This window comes from Bos javanicus, chromosome 12 (assembly GCF_032452875.1).
Source record: "Bos javanicus breed banteng chromosome 12, ARS-OSU_banteng_1.0, whole genome shotgun sequence".
NCBI lineage: Eukaryota > Metazoa > Chordata > Mammalia > Artiodactyla > Bovidae > Bos > Bos javanicus.
This window is the reverse complement of record NC_083879.1, coordinates 47,788,030-47,806,440: the sequence shown is the minus strand read 5'-3', so window position 1 is coordinate 47,806,440 and position 18,411 is coordinate 47,788,030. Positions and strand designations below refer to the sequence as shown.

At 40.3% G+C, this 18,411-nt stretch overlaps 1 protein-coding gene across 1 annotated transcript in view; it reads right to left on the bottom strand.

Annotated features, from left to right (window-relative positions):
* Positions 1 to 5,939: 5,939 nt before the first annotated feature.
* PIBF1 (progesterone immunomodulatory binding factor 1) overlaps positions 5,940 to 18,411 on the bottom strand; it is a 234,868-nt gene continuing 222,396 nt past the window's right edge. The window contains exon 18 of the mRNA XM_061435063.1: positions 5,940 to 9,719. Within this exon, the coding sequence (XP_061291047.1) occupies positions 9,669 to 9,719 (51 nt within the window). The 3' untranslated portion in view covers positions 5,940 to 9,668. The remainder of the gene's footprint in view (positions 9,720 to 18,411) is intronic.

Genomic DNA, 18,411 nt, shown 5'->3' with positions numbered 1-18,411 from the left:
GGAATACTGGAGTGGGTAGCCATTCCCTTCTGCAGGGGATCCTCCCAACCTAGGGACTGAACCCAGGTCTCCCGCACTGCAGGTGGATTCTTTACCAGCTGAGCCACCAGGGAAGCCCCAGGACTGTTAATCTAAACACTATAAAATCAGAGTCTGGATGGCACTGCCTATTCCAGTTTTGTCTAGGGTAGTGGTTTTAAAGTTTTTTTTTTTTAAGAACTGCATTTTATATCATGATCTGAGTCCTCCCACAGTGTGGAGTGGAGCAGAAGACCTAGATCTAAAGGCTGAGGTGTAGTCCCCACAGAAGGAAGGATGTAGTAGGAAACCATTGTAATCAAGATCCCGAGGGAAAAGGGGTTGGGACAGTTTAAGGAAATGCAAAAAGGCCACTGATAATGTAGACAGGTGGCTCAGACAGTAAGGAATCTGCCTGCAATGCAGAGATTGGAGTTCCATCCCTGGGATGGGAGTATCCCTTGGAGAAGACATTGGCAACTCACTCCAGTATTCTAGCCTGATAATTCCATGGACAGAGGAGTCTGGCAGGCTGTAGTCCATGGGGTTGTAAAGAGTTGTACACAAATGAACGATTGATACTTGCTCAGAAGGAGCTTGGAAAGGAGGCATGGTTGAACCCCCACCTCACACCCTTGTGGGCCAGGGCTATCTCTGTAGAGCCAGCTAGCACCTCAGTGGAGCACACCCCTGACAACGCCACTGTGGTGGTTTGATGTCAGCCACGGTGGGGGGTCTTTATTCCATTTTGCTGCAAAAATCTGGGTTCCACGAAATCTGGGTCCTTTCTTCTGGGAGCCGGTTGCTAAACAATTATGAGCACACCCCTCACTACTGTAATGGGCACTTAAAAATTGATTTCCGTTTATTAGGTTGGTGCAAAAGTAATTGCAGTTTTTGTACTGTTGAACTTTGCCATGTGATAATTGGAATACATTCTTAAACAAATGTGTTTGTCAAGTGGTCCTTAGGAAGCACCACTACGAACAAAGCTAGAGGAGGTGATGGAATTCCAGTGAGCTATTTCAAATCCTAAAAGATGATGCTGTTAAAGTGCTACACTCAATATGCTAGCAAATTTGGAAAACTCAGCAGCGGCCACAGGACTGGAAAAGGTCAGTTTTCATCCCAATCCCAAAGAAAGACAATGCCAAAGAATGCTCAAACTACTGCACAATTGCACTCATCTCACACGCTAGTAAAGTGATGCTCAAAATTCTCCAAGCCAGGCTTCAACAGTACGTGAACGCTGTTCAGCATGTTCAAGCTGGTTTTAGAAAAGGCAGAGGAACCAGAGATCAAATTGCTAACATCCGTTGGGTCATCGATAAAGCAAGAGAGTTGTAGAAAAACATCTACTTCTGCTTTATTGACTACGCCAAAGCTTTGACTGTGCGGACCACAACAAACTGTGGAAAATTCTTAAAGAGATGGAAATACCAGACCACCTGACCTGCCTCTTGAGAAAGCTGTATGCAGATCAGGAAGCAACAGTTAGAACTGGACATGGAACAACAGACTGGTTCCAAATAGGGAAAGGAGTACATTAAGGCTGTATATTGTCACTCTGCTTATTTAACTTATATACAGAGTACATCATGCAAAATACAGGGCTGGATGAAGCACAAGCTGGAATGAAGATTGCCGGGAGAAATATCAATAAACTCAGATATGCATATGACACCACCCTTATGGCAGAAAGTGAAGAAGAACTAAAGAGCCTCTTGATGACAGTGAGAGTAAAAAAGTTGGCTTAAAACTCAACATTCAAAAAACTAAGATTGTGGCATCTGGTCCCATCACTTCATGGCAAATCGATGGGGAAACAATGGAAACAGTGAGACTTTATTTTGGGGGCTCCAAAATCCCTGCAGATGGTGACTGCAGCCATGAAATTAAAAGACGCTTGCTCTTTGGAAGAAAAGTTATGACCAACCTAGACAGCATATTAAAAAGCAGAGACATTACTTCACCAAGAAAGGTCCATCTAGTCAAAGCTATGGTTTTTCCAGTAGTCATGTATGGATGTGAGAGTTGGACTATAAAGAAAGCTGAGGGCCAACGAATTGATGCTTTTGAACTGTGGTGTTAGAGAAGACTCTTCAGAGCCCCTTGGACAGCAAGGAGATCCAATCAGTCCATCGTAAAGGAAATCAGTCCTGAGAGTTCATTGGAACGACTGATGTTGAAGCTGAAACTCCAATACTTTGGCCACTTGATGCAAAAAGCTGACTCATTTGTAAAGACCCCGATGCTGGGAAAGATTGAAGGTGGGAGGAGAAGGGGATGACAGAGGATGAGATGGTTGGATGGCATCACTGACTCAATGGAAATGAGTTTGGGTAAACTCCGGGAGTTGGTGATGTACAGGGAGGTCTGGCGTGCTGCGGTCCATGGGGTCACAAAGAGTCGGATATGATTGAGTGACTGAACTGAACTGAATGTGAAAATACAATTAAAAGGTTTCACAAATGTTTAGAATTCATGACCCAACCCAACCCGTGCCCCTGACCTTCATACTTGGCTTTACTTGGAAGGAAACTATAAGGATAAATTAACTAGAGGGTATTCAATGCATTTCCCTAAAATGGCAAAGCTGTTACTCAAATTTTTGGATCAGCTTCTAACATTTCTTCTGATTTACTGGGCTTATGTGTTGATTATTTAAAGGATGAAATTTCAATTAATTTTTGTTTCTCTGTTCTTAATCCACTTATTCCACATGCTAGGGAATTCAAGAAAATTAAAGAAAAAGTACTTATAGTTTTTTCTGCTTGAAACTGTAAGTTTTATGGAGCTGTCAGCAATAAAGGACATAACTGCTGTATTACAAACTGTGGAAATGAACAGTTTAAATATTAAAGCTTAAAACTTTTTTCCCCCTAGTAATACATAAGTATTCCTATTATTAGAAGAGAACTATTTTGTATTGCATCTGGGTTATCAGGACAGCCATCTTTGTTCTATTCCATCCCACTCAATTTGGAGTTAATATGTTAGATTCCAAACTGCTAAATACAGTTGAAAGTCATAGAATTAAATCTAGGTTTTTGAGTTAGAAAGTGTTCAATTATAAAAGTAGACATGATGTATCAAAAGTTAATTTAAAATAAATGTAGCAATATTTTTGTAAACTGTAGTTACTCTGAATATAAAGGAAACACAGAATACTTCTAGTAAAGGAACTGAAAGAACTGCCTTTTAAGACTGGGAGCAGTAAAATACACTTTAATCTATTTAGAAGCATTTATCCTGATAATTCTAGCAAAGAAGTCTTTTAGTTAAGGTAACTCTGAACTTCTAGTCTGTGAGAAGGCAATGGCAACCCACTCCAGTACTCTTGCCTGGAAAATCCCATGGACGGAGGGGCCTGGTGGGCTGCAGTCCATGGGGTCGCTAGGAGTTGGACACGACTGAGCGACTTCCCTTTTCACTTTTCACTTTCATGCATTGGAAAAGGAAATGGCAACCCACTCCAGTGTTCTTGCCTGGAGAATCCCAGGGAGGGGGGAGCCTGGTGGGCTGCTGTCTATGGGGCTACACAGAGTTGGACACGACTGACGTGATTTAGCAGCAGCAGCAGCATCCTGATAATACTAGCAAAGAAGTCTTTTAGTTAAGGTAACTCTGAACTTCTAGTCTGTGAGAAGGCAATGGCACCCCACTCCAGTACTCTTGCCTGGAAAATCCCATGGACACAGGAGCCTGGTAGGCTGCAGTCCATGGGGTCGCTAAGAGTCGGACACGACTGAGCGACTTCCTGGAGAATCCCAGGGACAGGGGAGCCTGGTGGGGTGATGTCTATGGGGTCTCACAGAGTCGCGCACGACTGAAGCGACTTAGCAGCAGCAGCAGCAGTCTGTGAAAACAGCATATAAAATACCTTTCTGCAAGTATGGTGAAAAAATTTTAAGTTATCATCAATATAGTAAAAAATTTTTAAGTTTGCCAATGATGTACCATTTTATAATTTAAATTGCCAAGACTGCATTGAATGAAAAATAAAACTATTTTCTACCTCACATGAAAGAAAAAATATTTTTACATGGGTTTAGGATAAAGTAAGGCTTATCTAGCTGATCATTTAAAATTTTTGATTTAAATTTATTGAAACTTGTTATAACTATGCTCTCCTGGTGACTCAGATGGTAAAAAAATCTGCATGTAATGCAAGAGACCTGGGTTCCACTCCTGGGTTGGGAAGATACCCTGGAGAAGGGAATGGCTACCCACTCCAGTATTCTTGCCTGGAGAATTCCACGGACAAAAGAGCCTGGTGGGCTACAGTTCATGGGGTTGCAGTGTCAGACACGACTGAGCAACTAACACATACTATGTTCTCAGCTTATACCTCAACTGCAATTAGTTTCATTTTCTAAGTTCATATCTTAAAATACCTTATATAGACTTTAGACTAAAAAAAAATTATAGTATTAAAAAAAAAGATCATTATTCTCTGTAGAGAGTGGTTTGGAGAGAGAAATGAGTAGATTTAAGGAGACTGGTTAGGAGACTGACATAATCTAGGGAAGAGGACATGAGGGTTTGAACTCAAGTGGTAACAGAAATTCACAAACAGGAAATGAAACAAGAAGTATAAAATCAAAGAAATTGAAATCTTAAAAAAAAATCTTAAATTAGAATTTGTTACATTGTTAGGAACTCATACTTTCCCCTTCTCTGTTAAAAAACACTAATTTCATAGCTCTATTGAAAAAGCCTAGAAATATTGAGGGTCTAGAAGCAATGAACATCCCCAGTGTGCAGAATGATTCATTCTTCCTGGTGTCACTAAGCCTGGTCTACTTCTTGATTTGCCTGTAGACTGGAAGTTAATTCTGAAGCCTTGATTTGACTCAGGTTAAATTTGTTTTTCTACAAGGATCCTGCATTGGTATTGTTTTATACTTCATGTTATATCAAGAGTCACGTAAGTCAACATAATCCAAGGTTTACTGGAGCATTTAGGTGGTTCAGTTCAGTTCAGTCACTCAGTCGTGTTTGACTCTTTGCAACCCCATGAATCGCAGCATGCCAGGCCTCCCTGTCCATCACCAACTCCCAGAGTTCACTCAAACTCACGTCCATCGAGTCGGTGATGCCATCCAGCCATCTTATCCTCTGTCGTCCCCTTTTCCTCCTGCCCCCAATCCCTCCCAGCATCAAAGTCTTTTCCAATGAGTCAACTCTTCACATGAGGTGGCCAAAGTACTGGAGTTTCAGCTTTAGCATAATTTCTTCCAAAGAAATCCCAGGGCTGATCTCCTTCAGAATGGACTGGTTGGATCTCCTTACAGTCCAAGGGACTCTCAAGAGTCTTCTCCAATACCACAGTTCAAAAGTATCAATTCATCAGTGGTAAGCTTTCTTCAGTCCAACTCTCACATCCATGCATGACCACTGGAAAAACCACAGCCTTGACTAGATGGACCTTTGTTGGCAAAGTAATCTCTTCTTTTCAATATGCTATTTGGTTGGTCATAACTTTCCTTCCAAGGAGTAAGCGTCTTTTAATTTCATGGCTGCAATCATCATCTGCAGTGATTTTGGAGCCCCCCAAATAAAGTCTGACACTGTTTCCACTGTTTCCCCATCTATTTCCCATGAAGTGATGAGACCAGATGCCATGATCTTTGTTTTCTGAATGTTGAGCTTTAAGCCAACTTTTTCACTCTCCTCTTTCACTTGCATCAAGAGACTTTTTAGTTCCTCTTCACTTTCTGCCATTAGGGTGGTGTCATCTGCATATCTGAGGTTATTGATATTTCTCCTGGCAATCTTGATTCCAGCTTGTGCTTCTTCTAGCCCTGATATAAAGTTCTCCAATATCTTCTAATTGCTTTAGCATTCATTGATTGATACCTGAATCACTTCATCAGGGGTTACTCAGTGGTGATTTCCTAACTCTTTCTTCTTTTTAAACATCTTTATTGAGGTATAACTGACATAAAATAAACTATACATTTAGAAAAATAGAATTTGATAAACATTTTTATATAACCATGAAACCACCACCATAATCAAGATAGTGAACACTTCCATCACCCCAAGATTTATTTTGTCCTTTTAAATATTTGCAAATTTTCATAATAAAAAGTTCTTTAAAAAGGAAACTAAGAGGCAGATCATCTGGGTGTGGTGCTTGAAGCTTGCAGACTAATAAGAAAAGGGTCTGGAATGACTCATAGGTTTGTAATACAAGCCACTGATAGGAGCCATTTATTGAAACTGGGAACCCAGGAGAAGAAACTTGTTGAACTTAGTTTTGTACATGTTAAGTTTGAAGTTACAATGAGACATTCAAATGGAGATGTCATAGGCAGGTCTTATTCTAAAAGCTAAGTTTGGGTGAGAGATATAAACTTGGGGAAACTGGCATATAATAACTGAAGCCAGAGAGTTCGCTCATCAAGAGAATAAGTACAGAACATAAAAAAGACCTAAGGGGGAAAAGACAGTCTGAACAACTCTAATGTTTTACGATTAGGTACAAGAGGAGCAAGGGGGAAAATGATGAGTGTACAATATTGCAGAAGCAAGGGAAAACAGGTCAAGAACACATCACTGGTGCTTATCCCAGTAAGTGACATTCCACATAATGGTTTTACTTTTCACTTACAACTGATACATTACGGTTTGTAACCAGTGTAAGTGTGGGCAACTCTGGAAAGATTCGTCATCTTTAACTCATTAACAGAATTAAGTTTCTGGGCCTGTAAGGCTGAGGACTGGACCATGGACTCAGTAAATCAACCAAAACAAACCATACCTTGGAAGACTCCTGATAGCTGTCTGGCTAGTGAGCTTTGCCTGGTGACCACCTCCAAGCTGCAGGAAGTCTTTCTTCGCAGCATTTACAGTACTAATTACTTTTTAAACTCTTGTTTTGCCTATCATCAGCTTCTCAGGTGGGTTTCCCAGGTGGCACCTGTGGCAGAGAACCCGGCTGCCAATGCAAGAGACATAAGAGATATGGGTTCGATCCCTGCGTGGGCATGGCAATCCACTCCAGCATTCTTGCCTGGGAAATCCAATGGAGTTTGGCATGCTACAGCCCAGAGGGTCACAAAGAGTCGGACATGACTGAAGTGACTTAGCACGCATGCATGCTGCTTCTTAGGACCTTAAAACCAAAGGGAATCTGGCTCATTAACAAGTTCACTCTTCCCTAAAGGTGGGAGTCTGGATTTAAACCCCTGCTGATTATACAACCCTGCCTGTACAATACAGTGACCCAGGGTCACCGTGTGATCTGGTGAAAGAAAGGGTTAATGGGTACAGAGTTTCAGATTTGAAAGAGGGAAAAGCTTGAGAGACCTACTGTACATTGTGAATATACTCAACATATTGAACCCTACAACTAAAAATGGGTAAATGGTAAATTTTATGTTATTTTATGTAAATTTTAAGTTTTTTACTGCAATTTAAAAAAAGGAGAAAGACAAAATTAAGGTCTGGAAATTGAAAGAAAAGGCAAGGGTTGTAGTGGTATTAAGAAATGAACTAGAACAGAGTCTATGACACTAAAAAAAAAAATCCCTCTAATTCTTAATATATTAAAAAAAGTTACATCACTGTATCTCATCTGTGCCCAACTTATCAAATTAACATTTATAGCTTGAATTCAAGCACAGTGCTAAATACTGCAAACCAAAAAAGCTTAAGAAACAGTTCTTGCCTTCAAGGAAATGAACAAGTAAACAATCATAAAATATGGCAAGCAGAATTAAGAGATATAGAGTACAGAGTACACAATACAGATTACTATGGTAGAACCGACAGAACTTTCTGGAAGAAGTGGCACTTGAAATAGAAAATTCACAAATGTCATGCAAAAAGATTTCATACCACAATCTGATTCTGGATTTATTAGTGGTAGGAGATGACAGAAAGAACTGTATTTTTTAAAGGAGTAATTCATATCTAGAAATGAAAGCAAGGGAAAAAGGGAAAAAACAGGGATTTGAAGGGAGAAAGACTTTAAATTTCTTCATCATTGCATTTTCTATTTTTAAAATTAGCTCCAAATTTTCCTGCTTCTGTGTTTTTGCCCACACCATTACTTTAACTTGGACTATCAATCAGTAATCCTTTATATTAAAATATGTACATATAACAAATGGAGTTACACTGAACTAAATTATAAAATGCTTTCAGATAAATAACTAGAATTGAAAATAAAATAGACATTCTCTTCTAGCATTTTGGAAGGAAACAAATTATGTCTACATGTTTAGTTTTAATGAACTATAAAGGTATCTGGAATCAGAATGTGTGCCTCAGAGAGGCTAAACAAACCAAACTTTGTTGCAGAAAATCTATTTTAGATGTATCCAAATGAAATAAAAGGGAAGCAGCAGATTAGAGTTTTTAGGCCAACAGTAGATTTACAAGTGTATATTATTATCAAAGGCTTTTTCTGTTCTCTCACACTCAGCTAATAGCTTATGAATGACATTTGTAAACTTTCAAAGAACACAGTGATTAGATAGACTCTTTTCTCATATCTACAAGGATAATAATCACTGATAAAATGCGTATCCACGGCTCTTCACTAGGAGTTAAAGGGGACAGAGAGGGTTTTAATTGTCATAACTGGGGGTGGGAGGGGGGGTGGGAATGCCACCTTCATCTGGTGGTAGAGGCCAGTGGTGTCGATAAAACATTTCACAAAGCAAAGAACTGCCCCCCACTCCCATCCTGAACAAAAATTATCCAGCCTCTATGTCAACAGCTAGAGAAGGAAATGGCAACCCACTCCAGTATTCTTGCCTGTAAAACCCCATGGACAGAGGAGCCTGGCAGGCTACAATCCATAGGGTTGCAAAGAGTCAGACATGACTGAGCGACTTCACTTTACTTTCACACTTTATGCCAACAGTGGTTAAGAAAATCTGATACATAAAAATATATTTCTTTTTCTTTCTCTTTCACTCCTCTTCTTTCTTCTAAATTGTAACTCTTGAATAAGAAATGGAGCATATTTTATGACAAGCAACGTAGAAAATGCTACTGATTTCTTCTCACTGACTAGGTGTTTGGTCCATACTGCATCTGAATCAGCACTGTTTCAAACAAAGTGACAAGACACTTTTCATCAAATTTTTACTTGACCAATGGAATAATAGACTTTGTAAAGGATTGTATTGGTGAGCAATAATATGAAATGTAAGAAAAAAACAGACTCAAGAAAGAATCAGCAATTCATATACACTAACATGATACTGACTACCATTATCGGGCATTTGAAATGCTTTCTAGTATTCTTCACAAATGATTATTAATTTAAAAATTGTAAAGTGTCTTGTATTTGTGTTATGACATTTAAATTCAAAATTTATGTAGTGAGGAAAATATTCACCAATATAACAGCTAACCAAAATATTTAGAAGCCACATGTTTAAAATGACTCGAAGAATTATGAAAGTTCCAAAATTTAAATCATAATAGAGTACACAATATTTATTTTTTAACAAAATAGATAAACCAAATATTTACATTTTATGTATTTTGATTATGATGATAAAATTTGTTAATTTAATGTTCAGTTAAAATAAACTGTAAATTAGCTATTTAAAAAAAGTCAAGTCCATGATTAAGATAAACTTTCTGCTCATCAGAAAAAGAACTTCAGGAATCTGTCCAAAACACTAGGTCTTCATTTTTTGTATCTTAGACCACTCAGGTGCTTCTTTCTTGGTCTGTGAAAAAAAACAAAAGGATAAAATAAAATTAAGTAAAATGCTTATAAGAAGGACAAGAGTACAAGAGAAGCAATTCAAAGAACTAAGCAACTATATACACTGGGAATTTTTCTGTAAAATTATAGTAAATAATTGCTTTCTATAAATCAGAAGGATACTTAAGGGCAAAGATTTTGTCTTTTGTCAGAAATAATCTCCCACTGGAATGTCTATTAAAAAAATACACAGCTGTGTTTTCTGGCTTAAAGTCTGCATTTAACATATTCTACAGAGGTGAGCCGGAGAAGGCAATGGCACCCCATTCCAGTACTCTTGCCTGGAGAATCCCAGGGACGGGGGAGCCTGGTTGGCTGCCGTCTCTGGGGTCGCACAGAGTCGGACACGACTGAAGCGACTTAGCAGCAGCAGCACAGAGGTGAGCATTTTATGAATTGATTCTATTTTTCAAAGAAAATTATAAAAAAAAAAAACCCAAGGCCACAGTTTCTTTTTAGTTGTCTTAGCTATCTATATAGATACTCATTCACTCAGTAGTTAGTGAAGAATTTCTAGATCTAAATCATTGTGCTTTGGGTATTCTGAATTGTTAAGTATAGGCTTGGCCAAAAGGTTTGTTCGTTTTGACTGTATGATGTTATGTTGATCAACCAGAGTACTTCTTGGGTTTACTGCTCAATCATTTCAGTCTGAACGAGTGGTAGCAAAGGAGCAGGGAAGGTGGGCTGCGATAAAACTCAGAAATCTATATAAGGTACTGATTCCAATCAAAACATCTTATTTTATATAATAAATCACATATGCAGTTACTCCTTTCCCATTTATATCTCCTTAAAATTATGAAGAACCACATTCCTAAATACATAAAAATATATGTACACTGGCATATAGGTAGGCATGATAACTTGTAATTTTACCTTTCTCATATGCCATAGCTGAATGCACAAAATATTAGAAGTGACACCAATGGTCAGCTCCTCTTGACCTTAGCCATGCTCTTGGCCACCTTCGGTTACCACCATATACACCAGTAGTCCCTCCATCTCCTTCCTCAGACCCCATCTGTATTTCCATAGCCCTAACTTGAGCTACAGACACTTTTACATAACGCCTGCTGCTGCTGCTGCTGCTAAGTCGCTTCATTTGTGTCCGACTCTGTGCGACCCCATAAACGGCAGCCCACCAGGCTCCCCCATCCCTGGGATTCTCCAGGCAAGAATACTGGAGTGGGTTGCCATTTCCTACATAACACCTAAAGGCAACTAAAATTCAGTATGTCAAAAGGAACTCCCCCAATCCTCCATATTTTGTCTTGGTGAATGGTACCATATTTTGTTCAGTCATCTAAACCAAAAATGTTTGATTCCTCTTCATCTTACCTTTCTTCTTTTTTTTCCTGCTTGCTCTCTTCACTCTAAACAGTCCTTAACATTTACAGAAATATCTTTTACATTCCTTATTCTCTATCTTGACTCTAAAAGGCTTACCTTGGGCCTTTATTTCTGCTTCATTCCTGCAAGAATTTCCTAATTCTGATTTGACTATCTCTTCTGTTCATCACCCACAATCCTTCCAAGCTTATCTTTCTAAAACGCAAACCTGCATTAAAACACTTTAGTTGTTTTTCTTTAATAGAAAGTCCAAAGTCCTTAGTATTAAAGGTGAAAGAAGGCTTCAGGGTGAAACAGGGAAAAGCCAGGCTTTATCTTCCAAGAGAATTCAAAGGTGACAGGGGCTAACCAAATCTAAAAGAAACCAAAGTACAAACCAGAATGCTAGCTGATCTGCCAGAGGAGGAGTAGGTTCCATTCTGAGAAACTATGATCTTCAGTAAGTCATGACATAAACTGGTTTTAACTGTGGCTCGAGGATAAAAAAATGTGAAAGCAAATTGTATAGACCAAGAAAAAGGCATAGAATTTGTACATCTACATTTTCTAAATCAACTGATAGTATTATGTATGTGTGTGTGTATGTTTAGTCGCTGAGTTATGTCCGACCCTTTTGTGACCCCATGGACTATAAGCCTGCCAGGCTCCTCTGCTCATGGGATTTCCCATGCAAGAAAACTGGAGTGGGTTGCAATTTTCTTCTCCAGGGGATCTTATTGACAAGGAATCAAACCCACGTCTTCTGCATTTGCAGGTGGGCTCTTTACCCACCATCAGGGAAGCTCCTTATGCATGTATGGTTGTGGCTGTTCAGTCGCTAAGTCTTGTCTGACTCTTTGCAACCTTGTGGACGGTAGCATGCCATGCTCCTGTGTCTTCCACTGTCCTCAGATTCATGCCCACTGAGTAAGCAATACTAACTAACCATCTTATCCTCTGCTGCCCTTTTCTCCTTTTGCTTTCAATCTTTCCCAGCATCAGGGTCTTTTCCAGAGTCAGCTCTTCATATCAGGTGGCCCAAGTACTGGAGTTTCAGCAACAGTCCTTCCAATATATATTCAGGGTTGATTTCCTTTAGGATTGACTGGTTTCATCTTCTTGCTGTCCAAGGGACTCTCAAGAATCTTCTCAAGCACCACAATTCGAAAGCATTAATTCTTCGGTGCCCAGCCTTCTTTATGGCTCACAGCTATACACAACTCCTGGTAGCTTTGACTATAAGGACATTTGTTGCAAAGTGATGTCTCTGCTTTTGAATATGCTGTCTAGGTTTGCCATAGCTTTCCTTCCAAGGAGCAAGTGTCTTTTATTTCATAGTGCCAGTCTACATCCACAGTGATTTTGGACCCCAAGAAAAGAATATCTGCCACTGCTTCCATTTTTTCCCCTTCTATTTGCCATGAAGTAATAGGACCTGATTGTATGATCTTGGTTTTGTGAATGCTGAGTTTCAAGCCAGGGTTTTTGTTTGTTTGTTTGTTTTTTAAATATAAATTTATTTATTTTAATTGGAGGCTAATTACTTTACAATATTGTATTGGTTTTGCCATACATCAACATGAATCTGCCACAGGTGTACACGTGCTCCCCATCCTGAACCCCCCTCCCTCCTCCCTCCCCGTACCATCCCTCTGGGTCATCCCAGTGCACCAGCCCCAAGCATCCAGTATCATGCATTGAACCTGGACTGGTGATTCGCTTCATATATGATATTATACAAGTTGCAGGGCCATTCTCCCAAATCATCCCACCCTCTCCCTCTCCACAGAGTCCAAAAGACTGTTCTATATATCTGTGTTATTGTGCTCTTTCACCCTTAAGAGGCTCTTTAATTCCTCTTCATTTCCTGCCATTGGTAAATAAAACTTTTGATAATAAAAAGGAATCTTAAGACTCATAAAGGACAGAACCAACATTTCAGTGGCAGACTGTCCTTCCTGATGGCTTCAATCTGTATCTGGTCCATTGCAGATCATTCTCTCTCCATCCCCGCCTCCCAATACCTTCTTTCTTCAGATGTGTTAATGAAGTAGCTTTGCCACAGTCAAGTGGGCCTCTGTCTTGGGGATTAACTGCTTTTCCACGTCATAAATGAACTTTTCAATTCTTCTGTCATAATCATTTAAAATTGGTTTCACAGCTTGCTCCCACGGGACTAACGTTTGTTCCTTATTCATACGTTTGTGGGGAGAACTTCACCATCACTGTCATGTTCAAACTACACTGACCTGGAAGCCAGAGCCCTTTAGGATCTTGCCCAGACTACTTCTCTAATCCTAACTCTTAACACTTCACTACATGAACTAAATTGTTTGTAGTTGACATTATTTTTTAAATAACTTATTGAACACCTATTTATACACCAGGTCCCTGTGTTAGGCTGCACAGATATAAAAATGAATAAAGGATTCCCTGGAAGTCCTGTGGTTAGGGCTCTGTGCTTTCATTGCAGAGGACCCCAGTTTGATCCTGGGTTGGGGAACTGAGATTCCACCAACTGCGCGGCCAAAATATTAAGAATACCCTACAACATGGCCTGCTGGTTGCCTGGGTTACATCTGTTTTCCTCTTCTGAAACACAGAACTCTGATTTTATTATGAGAGTAATGAAAAACTACATTTATCAGCCGCCCAGCTTCCCAGGCGGTGCAGATAAGAACCCACCAACGCAGGGGACACGGGTTCAGTCCCTGGTCTGGGACCATTCCACATGCCGAGGAGCAACTGAACCTGCGCACCACAACTACTGAAGCCCGCATGCCTAGAGCCCGAGCTCCAAAACAAGAGAAGCCGCCGCGAGGAGAAGCCCGTGCACGGCGACAAGAGAGCAGTCCCCGATCTCCAATCTCCGAAGCCAGAGAAAGCCTGCAGCGAAGAAGACCCAGCACAGAGAGAAACAAACAAGCAAGTAAAGCAGTGTGTACATGTCCAAAAAAGGAAATAAATGAAAATGTTTTGAAAAAAGCAGAAACACTGAAAAAGGGTACGATTTCCAGTGTGAGCTACCTGGATTTTGCTGTTACAGAAAGTCACATATTTTATTAGATATTTTGTATTCTAAAATATATTTAAAAAAAGTAATAGGAACTCATTTCCTACGTGTTTAATAGCAAAGCAAGTTTCCATCAGAATCTATTTTTACCTGGGTATACTGACTTAATATTAAGATAATGATGAGACTTAGCAAAACCCAGCTGCTCAAAACTCTTGAGCATTTGGTTTTATTTCTTTCAAGCATTAAGTGTCATCTTCTTGAGGAGGCCACCCCTCTCTATTCCTCACTCCCCATCTTGTTTTATCTTTCCCTATAGCATTTGTCAATTTTCCAATTTCTCCACAATTTGTTTTTTGGTTTGCTTGTCAATTTATAGTTTAATTTTCATAAAAGAATATAAGCTCATAGAAGGAGGAATTTTTATATCCTTATTACCTCTAACAGTGCTTGGCGTAAGGTAGGGGCTCAGAAACTTTTTTTTAAATGAATAAATGATGTTAGGGTTAGCTATGATATACAGTTCTCAGTTCTATTTAAGTCTGGCTATGAATTCTCATGAGAGTTTATATTCAAGACTTGCCCCTATGCAATGTGAAAGAAAATGCCACCACAGTAATGCCATAATATGGCTCCAACTAATCAGGTAACATCACCATCTACAAGCAAGGTGGGCACTATTAATGATTCTAAGTGACACTGCCATTATTGAATGGGAATGAATGATCCCACATTGAAGGTCAGGAAGGGCCGCGGGGAGGAGATACCCTCGTCCAAGGTAAGGAGCAACGGCTGCGCTTTGCTGGAGCAGCCGTGAAGAGATACCCCACGCCCAATGGAAGAGAAACCCAAGACGGTAGGTGTTGCGAGAAGGCATCAGAGGGCAACACACTGAAACCATACTCACAGAAAACTAGTCAATCTAATCACACTAGGACCACAGCCTTGTCTAACTCAATGGAACTAAGCCATGCCTGTGGGGCAACCCAAGACGGGCGGGTCATGGTGGAGAGATTTGACAGAATGTGGTCCACTGGAGAAGGGAATGGCAAACCACTTCAGTATTCTTGCCTTGAAAACCCCATGAACAGTATGAAAAGGCAAAATGATAGGATACTGAAAGAGAAACTCCCCAGGTCAGTAGGTGCCCAATATGCTACTGGAGATCAGTGGAGAAATAACTCCAGAAAGAATGAAGGGATGGAGCCAAAGCAAAAACAATACCCAGCTGTGGATGTGACTGGTGATAGAAGCAAGGTCCAATGCTGTAAAGAGCAATATTGCATAGGAACCTGGAATGACAGGTCCATGAATCAAGGCAAATTGGAAGTGGTCAAACAAGAGATGGCAAGAGTGAATGTTGACATTCTAGGAATCAGCGAACTGAAATGGACTGGAATGGGTGAATTTAACTCAGATGACCATTATATCTACTACTGCGGGCAGGAATCCCTCAGGAGAAATGGAGTGGCCATCATGGTCAACAAGAGTCCGAAATGCAGTACTTGGATGCAATCTCAAAAATGACAGAATGATCTCTGTTCGTTTCCAAGGCAAACCATTCAATATCACAGTAATCCAAGTCTATGCCCCAACCAGTAACGCTGAAGAAGCTGAAGTTGAACAGTTCTATGAAGACCTACAAGACCTTTTAGAACTAATACCCCCAAAAGATGTCCTTTTCATTATAGGGGACTGGAATGCAAAAGTAGGAAGTCAAGAAACACCTGGAGTAACAGGCAAATTTGGCCTTGGAATACGGAATGAAGCAGGGCAAAGACTAATAGAGTTTTGCCAAGAGAATGCACTGGTCATAACAAACACCCTCTTCCAACAACACAAGAGAAGACTCTATACATGGACATCACCAGATGGTCAACACCGAAATCAGATTGATTATATTCTTTGCAGCCAAAGATGGAGAAGCTCTATACAGTCAGCAAAAACAAGACCAGGAGCTGACTGTGGCTCAGATCATGAACTCCTTATTGCCAAATTCAGACTTAAATTGAAGAAAGTAGGGAAAACCACTAGACCATTCAGGTATGACCTAAATCAAATACCTTATGATTATATAGTGGAAGAGAGAAATAGATTTAAGGGCCTAGATCTGATAGATAGCGTGCCTGATGAACTATGGAATGAGGTTCGTGACACTGTACAGGAGACAGGGATCAAGACCATCCCCATGGAAAAGAAATGCAAAAAAGCAAAACGGCTGTCTGGGGAGGCCTTACAAATAGCTGTGAAAAGAAGAGAAGTGAAAAGCAAAGGAGAAAAGGAAAGACATAAACATCTGAATGCAGAGTTCCAAAGAATAGCAAGAAGAGATAAGAAAGCCTTCTTCAGCGATCAATGCAAAGAAATAAAGGAAAACAACAGAATGGGAAAGACTAGGGATCTCTTCAAGAAAATCAGAGATACCAAAGGAACATTTCATGCAAAGATGAGCTCGATAAAGGACAGAAATGGTATGGACCTAACAGAAGGAGAAGATATTAAGAAGAGATGGCAAGAATACACAGAAGAACTGTACAAAAAAGATCTTCATGACCCAGATAATCACGATGGTGTGATCACTGACCTAGAGCCAGACATCCTGGAATGTGAAGTCAAGTGGGCCTTAGAAAGCATCAATATGAACTAAGCTAGTGGAGGTGATTGAATTCCAGTTGAGCTATTCCAAATCCTGAAAGATGATGCTGTGAAAGTGCTGCACTCAATATGCCAGCAAATTTGGAAAACTCAGCAGTGGTCACAGGCCTGGAAAAGGTCAGTTTTCATTCCAATCCCAAAGAAAGGCAATGCCAAAGAATGCTCAAGCTACTGCACAATTGCACTCATCTCACACGCTAGTAAAGTAATGCTCAAAATTTTCCAAGCCAGGCTTCAGCAATATGTGAACCGTGAACTTCCTGATGTTCAAGCTGGTTTTAGAAAAAGCAGAGGAACCAGAGATCAAATTGCCAACATCCGCTGGATCATAGAAAAAGCAAGAGAGTTCCAGAAAAACATCTATTTCTGCTTCATTGACTATGCCAAAGCCTTTGACTCTGTGGATCACAAGAAACTGTGGAAAACTCTTCAAGAGATGGGAATACCAGACCACCTGATCTGCCTCTTGAGAAATTTGTATGCAGGTCAGGAAGCAACAGTTAGAACTGGACATGGAACAACAGACTGGTTCCAAATAGGAAAAGGAGTTCGTCAAGGCTGTATATTGTCACCCTGTTTATTTAACTTATATGCAGAGTACATCATGAGAAACGCTGGACTGGAAGAAACACAAGCTGGAATCAAGATTGCCAGGAGAAATATCAATAACCTCAGATATGCAGATGACACCACCCTTATGGCTGAAAGTGAAGAGGAACTAAAAAGCCTCTTGATGAAAGTGAAAGTGGAGAGTGAAAAAGTTGGCTTAAAGCTCAACATTCAGAAAACGAAGATCATGGCATCTGGTCCCACCACTTTATGGGAAATAGATGGGGAAACAGCAGAAACAGTATCAGACTTTATTTTTCTGGGCTCCAAAATCACTACAGATGGTGACTGCAGCCATGAAATTAAAAGATGCTTACTCCTTGGAAGGAAAGTTATGACCAACCTAGATAGCATATTGAAAAGCAGAGACGTTACTTTGCCAACAAAGGTTCGTCTAGTCAAGGCTATGGTTTTTCCTGTGGTCATGTATGGATGTCAGAGTTGGACTGTGAAGAAGGCTGAGCGCCGAAGAATTGATGCTTTTGAACTGTGGTGTTGGAGAAGACTCTTGAGAGTCCCTTGGACTGCAAGGAGATCCAACCAGTCCATTCTGAAGGAGATTCGCCCTGGGATTTCTTTGGAAGGAATGATGCTAAAGCTGAAACTCCAGTACTTTGGCCACCTCATGCGAAGAGTCGACTCATTGGAAAAGACTCTGATGCTGGGAGGGATTGGGGGCAGGAGGAGAAGGTGACGACAGAGGATGAGATGGCTGGATGGCATCACTGACTCAGTAGATGTGAGTCTGAGTGAAGTCCGGGAGTTGGTGACGGACAGGGAGGCCTGGTGTGCTGCGATTCATGGGGTTGCAAAGAGTCAGACACGACTGAGCAACTGATCTGATCTGATAATAACCAGTAAGATATGGACATAGCATATTCTGTGGTATGAACTCAAGGCACGCTCAATCTTTCTACTGGGACACTTCTGCCCCAGTCACTGTCTGAAACTCAGGTGAATAACATTAGGATAGAATAGGTCAACTTCTCATCTACATCAGTATCTATACCTAAACACTAGCAAAATTCAAACAAATTCCTTGGAG